Source organism: Cucurbita maxima, unplaced genomic scaffold (genome assembly GCF_002738345.1).
Source record: "Cucurbita maxima cultivar Rimu unplaced genomic scaffold, Cmax_1.0 Cma_Scf00019, whole genome shotgun sequence".
Classification (NCBI taxonomy): Eukaryota; Viridiplantae; Streptophyta; class Magnoliopsida; order Cucurbitales; family Cucurbitaceae; genus Cucurbita; species Cucurbita maxima.
Window position 1 is genome coordinate 877,152 of NW_019272035.1, and position 15,736 is coordinate 892,887.

General features: G+C 38.2%; 3 protein-coding genes across 6 annotated transcripts; 1 reads left to right on the top strand and 2 right to left on the bottom strand.

Moving 5' to 3' along the window:
* Positions 1-75: 75 nt before the first annotated feature.
* On the bottom strand, positions 76-1,799 carry LOC111493520 (probable glycosyltransferase At3g42180). Of its 2 annotated transcripts, none has more exons than XM_023143226.1 (4): positions 1,608-1,799; positions 1,364-1,518; positions 893-1,256; positions 76-806 (listed from the first exon to the last, which is right to left on the bottom strand). In XM_023143226.1, the coding sequence occupies exons 1-4, from the start codon at positions 1,797-1,799 to the stop codon at positions 144-146; spliced, it is 1,374 nt and encodes a 457-aa protein (XP_022998994.1). In that variant the 3' UTR covers positions 76-143. The 2 variants fall into 2 exon arrangements, with proteins under 2 accessions (XP_022998994.1, XP_022998992.1); XM_023143224.1 differs by having other exon boundaries at positions 1,364-1,521.
* Positions 1,800-3,437: 1,638 nt separating this feature from the next.
* Positions 3,438-6,323, bottom strand: LOC111493521. The gene is made up of 3 exons (XM_023143227.1): positions 6,189-6,323; positions 5,799-6,019; positions 3,438-3,915 (listed from the first exon to the last, which is right to left on the bottom strand). The coding sequence occupies exons 1-3, from the start codon at positions 6,218-6,220 to the stop codon at positions 3,797-3,799; spliced, it is 372 nt and encodes a 123-aa protein (XP_022998995.1). The 5' UTR covers positions 6,221-6,323; the 3' UTR covers positions 3,438-3,796.
* A 1,712-nt stretch (positions 6,324-8,035) lies between these two features.
* LOC111493519 (synaptotagmin-5-like) lies at positions 8,036-15,555 on the top strand. 3 transcript variants are annotated; one of them, XM_023143222.1, is made up of 13 exons: positions 8,036-8,076; positions 8,180-8,727; positions 8,833-8,883; positions 8,968-9,088; positions 10,552-10,676; positions 11,181-11,282; positions 11,371-11,445; positions 11,585-11,664; positions 12,087-12,237; positions 12,320-12,550; positions 13,571-13,867; positions 13,959-14,072; positions 15,122-15,555. In XM_023143222.1, the coding sequence occupies exons 2-13, from the start codon at positions 8,518-8,520 to the stop codon at positions 15,266-15,268; spliced, it is 1,704 nt and encodes a 567-aa protein (XP_022998990.1). In that variant the 5' UTR covers positions 8,036-8,076; positions 8,180-8,517; the 3' UTR covers positions 15,269-15,555. The 3 variants fall into 3 exon arrangements, with proteins under 3 accessions (XP_022998990.1, XP_022998991.1, XP_022998989.1); XM_023143223.1 differs by lacking the exon at positions 8,036-8,076 and having other exon boundaries at positions 8,143-8,326; positions 8,455-8,727; XM_023143221.1 differs by lacking the exon at positions 8,036-8,076 and having other exon boundaries at positions 8,143-8,727.
* The last annotated feature ends 181 nt before the right edge of the window (positions 15,556-15,736 follow it).

Genomic DNA, 15,736 nt, shown 5'->3' on the forward strand with positions numbered 1-15,736 from the left:
TTACTATAAGATCGTGCTGATGAAAATCTTGCAAGGAACTCGAAAGAATGCTAATTGATGTTTCACAAGGTACAGAATCCTCTCTCTCTCTCATTCTAACTATAGCAAATGGGTTTTTGAATTTTGCCTAATCAAAGCTGTTTTCAATGAGGAAGGCCAAAGTTAAGCCTTCTAAGCCACAGTGAATGAAGCAGCATATGAATTACATCAAATGGCTTAGCAGGCCTATTTATCTTGAAATGCCGCTTTACTTTCATCACTCCTTTGTACATCTTCAAATACTTCTCTTCTGAGATAGCCTTCAAGATTGTTTTTATTTCTGGTATTTTCTTAACAGGTATCTGCACCGAAAACCGACTCCAATCTAGAACGTCGCTGAATGGTAATGAATAATTATCAGAAATGATCACCGGAACACAACCACCATAGATGGCTTCCACCACCCTCGGGCTTGCCACTTCATAGCCACTCGGGCAGAGACAAAACTTGCTTTTTCCAATCAGTTTGGTGTAATTTTGGTTCTTAGGAAGGTATTCATGAACTTGAACTTCTTTGTCTTTTTCCTTCCAATGCTGGATCATGATCTTCCTTATGTATCCATGAGCTCCTCCAGCGAAGAAAGCTAGAATTGTGCGGCTTTCTGGTGGCTGGCCTAAGTCAGGTGGCCCTAACGTTCCAGGATGGATGTTGATTTCTGGGAGTGAAATGTCTATGTCAGGACGAAAGCCTTCTGTGATGTTTGCATTGCATACTACCCTGATGAAGTTCTTGAACAATTGGGGGTTGGCATCTGACATTTCTGGTGCCTTGAAATCACCATTAAAAGTTTAGAGGAAGCATTAGAAAAAGAAGAAACAGAGACTTGATAACAAGTTGGTTGAATCTTATTTACCCAATCATGGCATGAAACCATAAAATGATCAGCACCTTCGCTTCGGTTCCAATATGGATACCTGTTGGTAATGACTCGAATGTAATCAGTTATCACACGGTGCATCCGATCACGGTTGTAGTCGGCTGGAGAGGTAATTGGTCTGTAAATGAAATGAATGATGTTGGTAATGCTCATAGGAAGAAGAAATACATGAGCTTGATCAGGATGGCTGGCTCTAAAAGGGCTCTTGCTGCAATCTAACTCATCTATAAATTGGCCTTCAATGGCGTATATGCTATTCAATGGACCATCATGAACCAGAGGCTGTTCCCCTTCTCTGTAACTCCATACCTTGAACCTCTCCACCATTTCTATATGGCTTCTGCATAACATTTTGGATATTACACTTTAAGCTTAGTTCATCAAATCAGTCAAACTTTATATCATATATTCATATGTTTGTTCTTTTTTCAGTAGGAAAAACTCAACTGATGAAAAGCATAAGGATTTCGGTAAATGGAGCCTCTGGGAATGTAAGTTTCTTTCTTCTCTGATGTGAAGTTTTTCCACCGAACTGCATTTCGAATCGATGCTCGAGCTTCAGCCAAACTTGCTTCGATCATCCTCAAGCTCGTCTTCTTCTTCTGCTACACAAACCCATTATGAAAACCAAAACACACACACACAAAAGCAAAAGAACTGAAAGGGAGAGCTTTTCTTCTTTCATGCTTACTTTGATGAATATAGCTTTCATGGGCTTGTTGCCTTCTCTCATGGTAGTTATAGGAAAGAAAGATGCTAATGGAATAGCTTCAGTTACTTGTGACAGGTCCAACAATGGCGGAATAGAGAGAAACAGAAGAACAAAAAGAAGAAGAAGAAGAAGAAGGCATGCTGGGAGTAACAAGCAGCGGAAGCTTGCCATGGCTGAACTCTTCAAGCTCTCTCTCTTGCTCTAAGCTTTTGAAAGAGAAACTGAAGAGATTGCAGGCACAAAAAGGTTAGAAATTCTTCCTTCTTCTAAAATCGATGTGCTGATTAATTAATGCATTGCGTTGAATGATATGGTGGAGACATTGCTTGGAAAAAAGTGATGCTTGTAGACACCGGTACCTTAAATAAGAGTTCTTAAGAACTCAGATTTACAATTTTAATTAAAAATTAATCTACAAAAATATAGTTTTCTACTTCATTTTGTTTACATGAGATGATTGACCTTTAGATACCCACTTCGTGAAGATATGAAAAATCTTGATATCTGAATACTCCTTACTCAAGTCACTTTGGTTTGCTCAAGATACCGACTTAAAATGTTGACGAATATCGTATAGACAAGTATTTGAAAATTATGTGCGTTAAGTTGGATATGACTTTTATAAGTTAGTCGTTAGTTTAATCTTGGAGGCATTTGGTTGAACGTTTTGTTTATGAAGTCTGAGAATAAAATGTATTCATAAAATGTATCAAATAATTGAATTTGGTGTTGGATGAGAAATGTTAAATTTCATATAAATGAAGTATTTTCAATGATTATTTGTCATTAATTATTTTATTTTATTTTTATTAAGTTAAATAATTAATTAATTAATTATTATTATTATTATTATTATTATTTTTGTAATCATCTTAATAATTATCTTCAAATAAATAATTTTATTAAAATTTTAAAATATATAATTTGTACCATGTAAAAAATCTAAAATCTAATATTATATATGGTAGAGTAAATTATAATAAATGTGATATATTTATAGATCTGATGCATTTATAATAATTTATTAATAATAAAAAAAATTAAGTATAAAATAATTATTACACTAGGACACTTAATTATTTTTTATTAATTATAATTTATTATTATTAACTAGAATTTTAATTTGAATCAATTAATTATCCTTCAAAATTATTATATACTAATAAATGAGCTAATCAAATAAATAGTTAATTAAAAAAAACATTACAATTCATTTTAAGTTTTATATGGTTCTAATGAACCAACTTTAAATTTTGAAACATCGGCTAATCAATCGTATCCTATAGCACTGGAAATAATATTCTATATCGGATTTGTTATTGCTTTTGCTGTCAAATCACCGATTATACCCTTACATACATGGTTACCAGATACCCACGGAGAGGCACATTACAGTACTTGTATGCTTCTAGCCGGAATCTTATTAAAAATGGGAGCATATGGATTGGTTCGGATCAATATGGAATTATTACCCCACGCCCATTCTATTTTTTCACCCTGGTTGATCATAGTAGGCATAATTCAAATAATCTATGCAGCTTCAACATCTTCGGGTCAACGCAATTTAAAAAAAAGAATCGCTTATTCCTCCGTCTCTCATATGGGTTTCATAATTATAGGAATTTGACGTGATGATCTGAAAAACTTGGTCTATCCAAGCCAAACAATTTGGATTGAATTATCAACTCGAAATGAAAATTTTTAAGGGTTGAATTAGTTTTTTCAAACTTCTTTTATATAATATATATAATTAGAAAATAGAACTTAAATTTAGGATCTTGGGTCACAAAGTTCTTGATGTGGCTGCCCCCAACTTTAATTGAACTTCAAGCAATGTATAGAGATTCACAAATATCTCAAGAGAGAGAGGCTCCAATTGCAATATCTTTGGAAATTGTACTTTTTATTATTTTTTTTTATTTTTAATGATAATTTAGATTTTTTATTTTTGAAAATTATATTTATTTTCTCACAAATTCGCTACCATCATTGACCATCTCCATCTCGTCTTCGATCAATTGTACATGTTCAATCCTTTCAACGTCTCTGACCCCTTCTTTGCAAAATCATCAACGAATAGCTTAGAAGTATCCTCTTTTTCAACATCCTCGACTCGTTAACACATCGGCGACAGTCTACCAGCCTCATGTATGGCTCAACATGGCTTTCTAGACAAGGGAATAATACATACCAAGATGCCATCTCTTCAAAAGCAAATAGTACACCACCAACAGGAGCACGAAAAGCACTCCATATGTAACAAAATCTCGAGATATGAAACCCCGACCTGGTACCAAGGATGCAACACATGTTGAGGATTGTTGGGAGAAGAGTTCTACATCTGCGAATTCATGAGTTTATAAGTAATGAATGTATCTACGTTGGTACGAGGCCTTTCAGAAAAACCAAAAGCAAAGTCATGAAAGTCTATGTTCAAGGTGGATAATATCATACCATTGTGAAGAGTCTTGGTTCCTAACATGGTATCAAAGTCATGCCCTTAACTTAGTCATGTCAATAGAATTATCAAATGTCGAATAAAGTAGTTGTGAGCCTTGAAGATGTAGTCCAAAGTGACTCAAGTGTCAAAAAATTGTGTATTTTATTCGTGGGTTCCAAAGGAGCCGAGTTTCGATTAAGGGGAGGCTATTCAAGGGCTCCATAGTCTCAAGGGAGGCTCTATGGTATACTTTGTTCGAGAGGAGGATTGTTGAGAATTGTTGAGAGAAGAGTCTCACATCGGCTAATTAAGGGGTTAATCATGAGTTTATAAGTAATACATCTTCATTAGTACGAGACTTTTTGAGAAAACTAAAAGCAAACCCATGAGAGCTTATGCTCAAATTGGACAATATCGTACCATTGTGGAGAGTCGGGGAAGAATCCTATTCTCGATCCAAACAAATAGGAAGATTACTAAACTAGCTCGTAATAAGCTTCCACTGCTCATCATCAGTATTGAAGAAATCAATCATTGTGCATCTCCTCGACTGGTCTAGCACAAAAGTTTGCAAAAGAGAAACCACCATGAATTACTTGGCTCTTTGTTTAAGAGAGTTTGAGAGTAACTTCAGAACAACATAGAACGAAGGAACAGCAAAAGAGGAATTCCAAATCATTATCAATGCTTCAAAACAAAGGAGCAACCCCACAACTTACAAGTACAAGCCCTGAAGAAACTAGGAAATTCTGAAACTCAAGCGAAAATGTACAAGGAACTGTTTTATCTTCACTAACAGTGTCGGAGCCCATAATATTCCAGGGGCAGCTACGCCATTCAGGTAAGCCTTTACTTCTAGTCTACCTGAGCCGACTATAAAAGCCACCCCGTACCTAAAAGATTTGTAACAGCTCAAGCTCAGCGCTAGTAGATATTATCTTTTTTGAGCTTTCTCTCAAAAATTTTATAACGCGTCTACTAGGGAGAGGTTTCCACACCCTTACAAAGAATGTTTCGTTTCTCTCTCCAATCGATATAGGATATCACAATCTACTTCCCTTAAGGGCTCAGCGTCCTCCTTGGCACACCACCCGGTGTCCACCCCCCTACGGGGCTTACCGTCCTCACTGGCACACCGACCGATATCTGGCTCTGATACCATTTATAACCGCCCAAGCTCACCACTAGCAGGTATTGTTCTCTTTGGACTTTTCCTATCGAGCTTCCCCTCAAGGTTTTTAAAACGTGTATGCTAGGGAGAGATTTCCATAACCTTATAAAGAATACTTCGTTCCCCTCTCCAATCAACGTGGAATCTCACAACTTTCATATTCCAGTTTGGAAAAATAGTTTAGCTTCCCTTTAACACAGCTTTTCTTTCAAAACCTAGAGCTTAAGCCAGTTATCATGCATGTCTGTTGGCTAAGTTCCCATATAATTACTACTCAATAACCAAAAAACTCTGTTCCTAGTAACATCAATCCTATTCCTACTTGAGCCAAATTCCACTAAAACTAATAGAACAGGTTGCAAAGATTTCAATCAACAGTAGCACAGAAGAACATAAGTGAAATCAGTACCTGTCCTCTGTTGAGGGAGTCCCACGTTCGCTAATTTAGGGAATAATCACGGTGTATAAGTAAGGAATACATCTCAATTGGTACGAGGCCTTTTGGAAAAGCCCAAAGCAAAGCCACGAGAGATTATACTCAAAGTGGACAATATCATACCATTGTGGAGGGTTATAATTCCTAACGCATCATAATATTCGAAGTTATCACAAACTTCTTCCCTGCAATATTTTCCACTGCCAGGTTGCTTCAAAAACCAACAAGACCCATTATCAAACAGATCAAGAAGCATGAAAGCCACTTCATAACCAAGTAATAGAAATATCTGGAAATCCTCACGATTCCTCCAATCTTGCACGAATAACTCATTATAAAAAATCCCGAAACTAACAACATCAATAGCAGAGTTTAAAACCAAACAAAAAAAAAAAAAGAATAACCCTAATCAAACCCAGAAATAGGGTTTACATAAACCCTAAATCCATTAAACAGAATTCAAAATCCAAAAGAGGGGAAAAGAAGAAAACCCAAACAAATAACTCAACTCACTCGTAATCAAGGCTCTTAATGGGAGCAGACATTAGCCCCAACAATGGCGACCTGCGATGAAGAATTGGCAGATGATTTCTGAGAAGCAATTATTCCTCATCCCAATCGATGAACTCACCTAATAAATGTTGTACAATTCAGTAACCACATATGTACTTTTTAAAACGTTTCAATTTAAAAGTTTAAAATTAAGATTATAATATTTATTTAAGCTTGAAATATAATTTCATGAAATTAAAATTTTATATTAAGATTTTTAAACAATTGAAAAAATTAATTTTTCAAAAATTAAATTATATAATAATATTCCTTTTTTTTTTCTTTCAATTTTATCAAAACAAGATGGAAAAGGAATATATTTGGGAATTTAGTAATTATATATTTATTGTGTCTTTTGCTTTATGTCTTTATCCAAAAATAACAATCCATAATTATTATTTTTCTTGGCTTAAGGTTGAAGATTTTTAGCCATTGATTGGTCTTATTTGGTTTATTCCATTTGTCATTTTCCTTTTTTTTTCTTTTTCTTTTTAATTCTTCGAGTTCATCGGAATGTCCAATCTATGGGTTTCGGGCATTTCCTTGTGGTATGCACGTTACCCACTCCTCGTACGATAGTCCCCACAGACCAACACAAATGTTATGTCCTCATTCACATGCATCTAAGAAAATTTCTTAAGAGGTCATCCAACATAGACCACTCCTCGTACGATAGTCCCCACAGACCAACACAAATGTTATGTCCTCATTCACATGCATCTAAGAAAATTTCTTAAGAGGTCATCCAACATAGAGTTTTCTGCACATTTAACCAATGAAGATGTATCTTGCTGGTATAGATAGTAACTTTCAACTGTTTTAAATATTTTTTAGTCCTTCCATATTTGGGAATGCTCTCTGTTAGACGAACACGACTCTCCACAATGGTATGATATTGTCCACTTTGAGCATAAGCTCTCATGGCTTTGCTTTGGGCTTCCCAAAAGGCCTCATACCAATGGAGAGTGTATTCTTAGATTATAAACCCATGACCATTCCCTAAATTAACCGATGTGGGACTTTCATCATCCAACACTCTCATTTAGAAGTAATCTTGGTTCATTTATGTACTCTCTTACTCGAATATCGCATAAAATTCAATTATTATATTTAATAGATCATTTAAACCTAAAAACTTAATAACTCAACTTATAATATAATTGAATAATTATAAAAAAAATGAAATAAAAAGTAATTGGTCCTGGGCCTCTCATGAACAATTATGGGCTATAATTGAATTATTTGTTGAATTTTGTCCACATTTAATGTACAACCTATCTTAGAAAATGATGCACAATAAAAAGAGCATTGCTATTATTACATTTACCTACCAAAAATACGACAACCTCGTTTAAGTTGGGGCAATTATGGTAATAAAAAAAAAAAAAAAAAAACAGACTTAAAATAATTGATAATGGTCGCTTGGATCAATTTTTTGTTAAGAAATATCCCGAGAGGAGCAACAAACCTGAGAGAAGGATTTAGAATTTGAAAAAGTGACGAGAAGCAGTTGGTCACGAATGCCGATCTTCTTGAGTAGTCCTAACCATCTTTTATATATCTAATCGTGCAAAACTGTCAATCATTTGTAGTAGCCTCTTTAACTATTTTCTCAGCCAATTGGTCCTAATCTCGAATCAATGTTCTTAAATTTTTGAGCTTTTGTACTGTCCCATATTCGCTGAGTTGATATGAAAGGGCGAATAAATTAAAATACACAAAGTAATTGCTTAGACTTTTCAAGCATAAATTTCACTGAAATATATTTTGATTAACTATTCATCACCAAATCATAATGGGTACAGCAGCATTCAGCAAGATCCATTTTCCGCTCCCTTATCTAAGAAAAGTACGCATTTTTATTTGTTCCTCATCATACCCTATTGAAATTCATTGATTTTATGTGTTCTTATTAATAAAAGGCTAAAAACCAACCCTTTATTAACAGAGAGAGAGAGAGAGAGATCCAATCCCGACGTTTTCGTGTCGGCAACACGGTTTAATCGGCTGCCGGAATAGCGACACTCAGGAAAAGTATACTCGTCCGTCCAATTCCAGCTCGATTTCATCGACCACACGCCAATCACGCTGCCAAAATGGTTTGAGCATATTCCTCTCCCCTAACCTTAATCTTCCCAGTTCTTCAATTCCTCTCCCGATTTCTCTCTTTCTACATGAAATGTCTACTTTCTTGGGTTCTTGCTTGATCGTCTTATTTTTCACCCAGTTCCTTTAGACCCCATCAAAGTTTTGTCCCCAAATCCACTGAAGTTCGCACAGAGTAGCTCAAATGGCGTTTGTGCTAGGTCTCGTGCTGGGTGTGTTTGTCGGACTAGGTCTTGTCGTGGGTTTTGTGAAGTCCGAGAATGCTCGGTCGAAGCGACGGGCTGATCTTGCTGCTACAACCACTGCTTTTGCCAGAATGACAGTGGAAGATTCGAGGAAGATCTTGCCTCCTCAGTATTATCCCTCTTGGGTCGTCTTTTCCCAGAGCCAAAAGTTGAGTTTTCTTCTAACTTTTCCCTCTTGTTTCACTTTTGGATGAAGTTCATGAGGTTTCCTGTTCATGGTGGATTGACATTGGATCTGTTGCCCCATTTTGCAGTTGACTTGGCTCAATCAGCATCTTACCAAGATTTGGCCGTATGTTAATGAGGTAGATTTTGTTTTTGTTTTTGTTTCTGGGTTTTGTTCTTGATGTGTTGGTCCCTTTTTTACCTTGTTGAATTTTGTGTAATAGGCTGCTTCTGATCTGATAAAGGCTTCAGTAGAGCCTGTTCTTGAACAATATAGGCCTATCATTCTGTCATCACTCAAGTTTTCCAGGTTCACCCTTGGCACTGTGGCTCCACAATTCACAGGTTTGTTCATGTTGGGGAGGTGGGGTTGATGATTTTGTGGTTTGTAGACTTGGATTTCTCTTGTTTTGCATGATTTTTCACTCATTGGGTTGCTTTCAATGCCGTAATACACTTGTATTTTATGTTCCTACTTCAAACGTTGGCCTCTTATGTGAAGTTTGGCCTTGCAACAAGGGCTAGAGATGTTTAGAAAGACCTAAATCCTAGTTCTTAACTTTAAAAACTTTATAACTTAAAACTCTCATCGTCTCTCGATACCGTCAAGGTTGACAAATTCTGTAACGGCTCAAACCCTCCGCTAGTAGATATTGTCCTCTTTGAGCTTTCCCTTTCGGGTTTCTCCTCAAGGTTTTTAAAATGCGTATGCTAGGGAGAGGTTTCCACACCCCTTATGAAGGGTGTTTCGTTCTTCTCCACAACCAATGTGGGATCTCACAATCTACCCCCTTCGAGGCCTAGCGTCCTCGCTGGCACTCGTTCCTTTCTCTAATCGAGGTGGGACCCCCACCAAATCCATCCCCCTTCAGGGCCTAGTGTCCTTGCTGGCACATCGCCTGGTGTCTGGCTTTGATACCATTTGTGATGGCCCAAGCACACCGCTAACAGATATTGTTCTCTTTGGACTTTTCCTTTCGGACTTCCCCTCAAAGTTTTTAAAACGTGTCTGCCAGGAAGAGGTTTACACACCCTTATAAAGGGTGTTTCGTTCTCCTCCCCAATCGATGTGGGATCTCACAATAAAGGGTGTTTCGTTCTCCTCCCCAACCGATATGGGATCTCACAATCCACCCCCTTCGAGGTCCAACGTCCTCACTAGCACTCGTTCCTTTCTATAATCAATGTGGGACCCCTGCCAAATCCACCCCACTTCGGGGCTTTGCCTCCTCGTTGGTATTGCCCTCTTTGGGCTCTAATGCCATTTGCAATGGTCCAAGCCCACCGCTAACAGATATTGTTCTCTTTGGGCTTTCCCTTTCGGGCTTCCCCTCAAAGTTTTTAAAACGTGTCTACCAGGGAGAGGTTTACACACCCTTATAAAGGGTGTTCCGTTCTCCTCCCCAACCGATTTGGGATCTCACAAATTCTTCCAAAGAAACCAGTGGGGAGGGCATAAACGTACTTACCTCAATTATCAAAAACAAAAGTTAGCATTGTTGAGGATGGTTGGGAGAGGAGTCCCACGTCGGCTAATTAAGGGGTTGATCATGAGTTTATAAGTAAGGAATACATCTCCATTGGTATGAGGTCTTTTGGGGAAAACCAAAAGCAAAGCCACGAGAGCTAATGCTCAAAGTGGACAATATCATACCATTGTGGAGGATCGTACAAGCATTTTGTTTGAAATTAATGGGTGTTTCCTTTTTTCCTTCTTTCATTCCAAGTAATGTTATCAGAAATTAAGTCTATAAACACTCTGTTCTAAAGTTTATATGGAGTTCTTGCTGTCCTATTCTATATGTCAGGAATTTCTATAATTGAAGATGGAGGAACTGATGGTATAACCATGGAGTTGGAAATGCAGTGGGATGGTAATCAAAGTATAATACTCGATATAAAGACTCGACTCGGTGTTGCACTACCAGTGCAGGTATTTCTAGCCAATCGTCCCTCACTTATGCAACGAATTGACATTGATATCTTCTTTTTGGATGAACTAGCAATGAAGCAAGTGATGAATGAACTCTTTTTTCCAATACTTGTTTGTAAAAAGTCGAAGCTTAAAGTTAGACAATCTTCCGAAATTCGTGTTTTAAGTACGTATTCCCACATAGACAAGATTCTTACTGGAAAGCTCATTGAGCAGCATGGTTCAAGTCACAAAAGTTGGAGGCTCAAGGGGGGAATAATAAAGTTATGTAATAATAGATTCATCGCCCCAAATTCATCGCTAGCAGATATTGTCCTCGTTGGGCTTTCCCTAAAAAATTTTGAAACATGTCTTTTAGAGTTACACAACGGAACCGATACTCATCCAGATACTATCTCCAGGAAAGCTCAAAGAGGACAGTACCTGGATGAGTGCCGGTTTGCCTTTTAACCACTTATTTTGTTCCTGGAAGTATATAGTTACCTTTGATATTTATCTGTTCAGGTAAAAAACCTTGGATTCACAGGCGTTTTTAGGTTGATATTGAAGCCTCTGGTCGACGAATTTCCGTGCTTTGGCGCCGTTTGTTTTTCTCTGCGTCAAAAGGTATCCAATAATTTTCTACTAATACGTAAGGGAAAGTTCATTATAAACAAGCAGCCAATATGATGAACTATTAACCATTTCTTAACAGAAAAAGTTGGACTTTACACTTAAAGTTATTGGTGGGGACATATCAGCAATACCTGGGCTTTACAGTGCACTCGAGGTATGATCGTTGTTCGTCATCATAATCGCTGGTTTAGTTTCCCTTGTGAATGTTACGCTCTTACTGATTGTCCATGGAGAATCGAGTTTTAAATTTCATTTCGAGATAGATTTAACATAAGGCTTATATGTTAACGCAGGGAACGATTCGAGATGCTGTTGAAGATTCTATTACATGGCCTGTTAGGAAAGTTATCCCTATAATTCCTGGTGATTACAGGTATGACAAAAGGAAACGTACGAACTAGCCACGACGTCTTGTGGCCTTTGTTCATTACAGGGGACTTGCATTTTTTAACTTGTTGGTCAACTTGAAACAAAAGATACAGTAGAAGTAGAGCTAGGACAGTTGTCGTAGTCTACCCTATGCTAGATGCTAAGGTGCATTATAGATCGATATGAACATCATGAGTTGTCCTGTTATAAAACCTGTTGTTGCTGATTCTTTCTTCTCGGTTCCTTCTTCCATAACCCGAGCTTGGAGAAGGAAGAGATAAGAGAACCCTATGGAGAATGTGGTCAGAAATCCATAATAGAGTCCGACCACAATGACCGAGTTGATTATCTTCATACATAAGGATACTATATTACCTAGTATAAAAGATTTTAAAATCATCACAAACCTCCCTTTTCCTTTTTCAGTGACCTGGAATTGAAACCTGTTGGGATCCTGGAGGTGAAACTTGTGCAGGCGAAAGAGTTAACGAATAAAGATATGATTGGAAAATCTGATCCCTATGCGGTATTATATATACGGCCGCTTCGTGACCGAATGAAAACGAGCAAAATAATTGTGAGTTATTTTACTCCTCTTTTGCTTTATCCTCTCTTTTGTTTATTGGACATGATATAAATTAAGATTGTTTCTTTTGTAGAACAATGACTTGAATCCCGTGTGGAACGAACACTTCGAGTTCGTTGTTGAAGATGAATCCACACAAAATTTGGTTGTGAAAGTGTATGATGATGAAGGACTTCAGGCTTCTGAGCTTATAGGGTGTGCTCAGATGCGGTTAAGTGAACTTCAACCGGGCAAGGTAAAAGATGTGTGGTTGAAGCTGGTTAAAGATCTGGAGGTTCACAGAGATAATAAGAACAGGGGGCAGGTAACAACACCTTGAATCTCCCCGACACTCGACACGGAAAATAAATAAATAAAACCATCAATCTGCTTAGGATGAAACTTTTGCTGCATGTTTCTAGAATCTCTTTGTAACGGTCCAAGCCTACTGCTAACAGATATTGTCCTCTTTGGGCTGTCCCTTTCGGGCTTCCCCTCAAAGTTTTAAAACGCGTATGCTAGGAGAGGTTTTCACACCCTTATAAAGAATGTTTTGTTCTCCTCCCCAACCGATGTGGGATCTCACAATCCACCTCCCCCCTCCCCCTCCTTCGGGGCCCAGTGTCCTTGCTGATATTCGTTTCCTTCTCCAATCGATGTGGGACCCACCAATCCATTCCCCTTCGGGGTCCAGCGTCCTTGTTGGCACACCGCCTCATGTCCACCCCCCTTCGGGACTTAGTCTCCTTGTTGGCACATTACCCCGTGTCTGATTCTAATACCATTTGTAAGGGTCCAAGCCCACTACTAGCAGATATTGTTCTCTTTGAGCTTTCTCTTTCGGGCTTCCCCTCAAAGTTTTGAAACGCGTCTGCAAGGGAGAGGTTTCTACACCCTTATAAAAAATGCTTCGTTCTCCTCCACAACTGATGTGGGATCTCACCTCTCATTCAATTGGAATTGGTTTTTGGAACCAAAATATCAGGCTAAATGATTTCCTCATCAACTCTATCATTTCAGTTTAGCCTCTTAACCTAGTTTTTCAAAGTATAGAAAGCCACAAAACCCGAACTCGTAGTTGTTGATGGGAAACAATTAAATTGCTCGTTAAATGAATCCTTTGCTTATTGGTGTCAATATCTGAGTCCACTCATCCACTTTATACTAAACGTCTTTGTGTACTATCTACCTTTAACGTTCATGATACTCGTCATTTTCCTACGTAATACGCTGATTAAATCAAAACGACGTAAAGCAATCCCTTGATTCTGCTAAGAAGACTTCCTGTTTCTCTTAATGATATGTGCATTCCTTTTGTGATTTTCTGAATGTCTGTCTATATAAGGTGCACTTGGAGCTCCTATACTGTCCGTTCGGTATGGAAAATGGGTTTACAAATCCGTTTGCCCCCGATTTTTCAATGACTTCCTTGGAGAGTGTACTAAAAAGTCGGACAAATGGAACGGAAGCTACCGAAAGCGAACAAGCTGCCACACAGAAGAGGAAGGAGGTTATTATTAGAGGAGTACTTTGTGTGACAGTAATATCTGCAGAAGACTTGCCTGCAACAGACATGGTAGGAAAATCTGACCCATATGTTGTACTCACCATGAAAAAATCAGAAATGAAGAACAAAACAAGGGTAAGGCTCCTACCCTGTTGGCCCTCTCGTTCTCCTTCTGTGATCCTTGGCTTAAAATGGCCTCTTTTTTAATCCTTGGTTTCTTTTTCAGGTTGTGAATGAGAGCTTAAATCCTGTATGGAATCAGACATTTGACTTTGTTGTTGAAGATGGATTACATGATATGCTAATTGCTGAAGTTTGGGATCATGACACTTTTGGGAAGGTCAGGCATCACTCTATTATTATTGCCTATTTTTCGCATTTCGTTGGGTGAGATCTCACATCGGTTGGAGAGGGAGAACAAAGCATTCTTTATAAGGGTGTGGAAACCTCTCCCGAGTAGATGCGTTTTAAAACCTTGAGGGAAGCCCGGAAGGAAAAGCCCAAAGAGGACAATATCTGCTAGCGGTGGCCTTGGACTATTTGGTAACAAAGGTAGACACTGGGCATGTGCCAGTGAGGACGGTGAGCCTCGAAGGGGGTGGACACCAGGCGGTGTGCCAGCGAGGACACTGAGCCCCGAAGGAGGGTGGATTGTGAGATCTCACGTCGGTTGGAGAGGAGAACGAAACATTCTTTAAAACCTTGAGGGGAAGTTTGGAAGAGAAAGCCCAAAGAGGACAATATCTACTAGCGGTGGGCTTGAGCTATTATAAATGGTATCAGAGCCAAACACCGGGCGGTGTGCAAGTGAGAATGGTGAGCCCCGAAGGGGAATGGATTGTGAGATCTCACATCGGTTGGAGAGGGGAACAAAACATTCTTTACAAGGATGTGGAAACCTCTTCGATGGATTTTAAAACCTTGAGAGGAAGCCCAATAGGGAATGCCCAAAGAAAACAATATCCATTAGCGGTGGGCTTAGGTTGTTTCAAATGGTATCAGAGTCAAATACTGGGCGGTGTGCCAGCAAAGACGCTGAACTCCAAAGGGGAGTAGATTGTGAGATTTCACATCGGTTGGAGAGGAGAACAAAACAAAACATTCTTTACAAGGATGTGGAAACCTCTACCTCGTAGACACGTTTTAAAACCTTGAGGGGAATCCCGAGAGGGAAAATCCAAAGAGAAAAATTTCTGCTAACAGTGGGCTTGACTGTTACACCTTTCAAGCTAAAATGTTGTTATCCAGATGCTTTTAACATATCTTTGATTTTTTAAAATTTTTAGAGGATCAAACCATCCACCATCCACCTTTGAGATGGTAATTGGTGTCGTGTCTATGAGCTCTACTCGAATTGATATTTTTTTAACTTGTTCTTGGCACAATCAGGATTATATGGGAAGATGTATTTTGACACTTACAAGAGTAATACTAGAAGGAGAATACAAGGAATCGTTCGAACTCGATGGAGCCAAGTCAGGACGGTTAAACTTACACCTCAAATGGATGCCGCAACCGATCTACCGTGATACCTAAGCAATCCCTACCAGTAGAGTTTGGGCATGTACAATACCTACTCGAGCGAAACGCTGAAGATTGTATATAAAATTGTTCCATACACCTTGGGGCTATCCAGACCACTGAGTTATGAAGAGAAGGGATTCCAAGCAGATGAAAGAAATAGGCAATGGCTTTGTTTTTTTTGCTTTCCATGTTAGCATCTATGGTACTTTGAAGTGACAAGAACTTGAAGGAATTCTGAAACCTTTTTAGGTGTACTTATGTTTGGTTTAGTTTGAATGTCTCGTTCTTTGTGAATCAAAGTTTGAGTCCGCAAAGTTTGACTCACCATGACGGAGACGTATCTGTTTGATTTACAATCCGTAGGTAATTTTTCTCCGTTTATTATTCTTTCTAAAAAAAATAGTTATTTAAAATTTTTCATTTTTCAATATAACCTTCATTACAAAAAATTGTAAAAAAAAAAAAAAAAAAAAAAAAAAA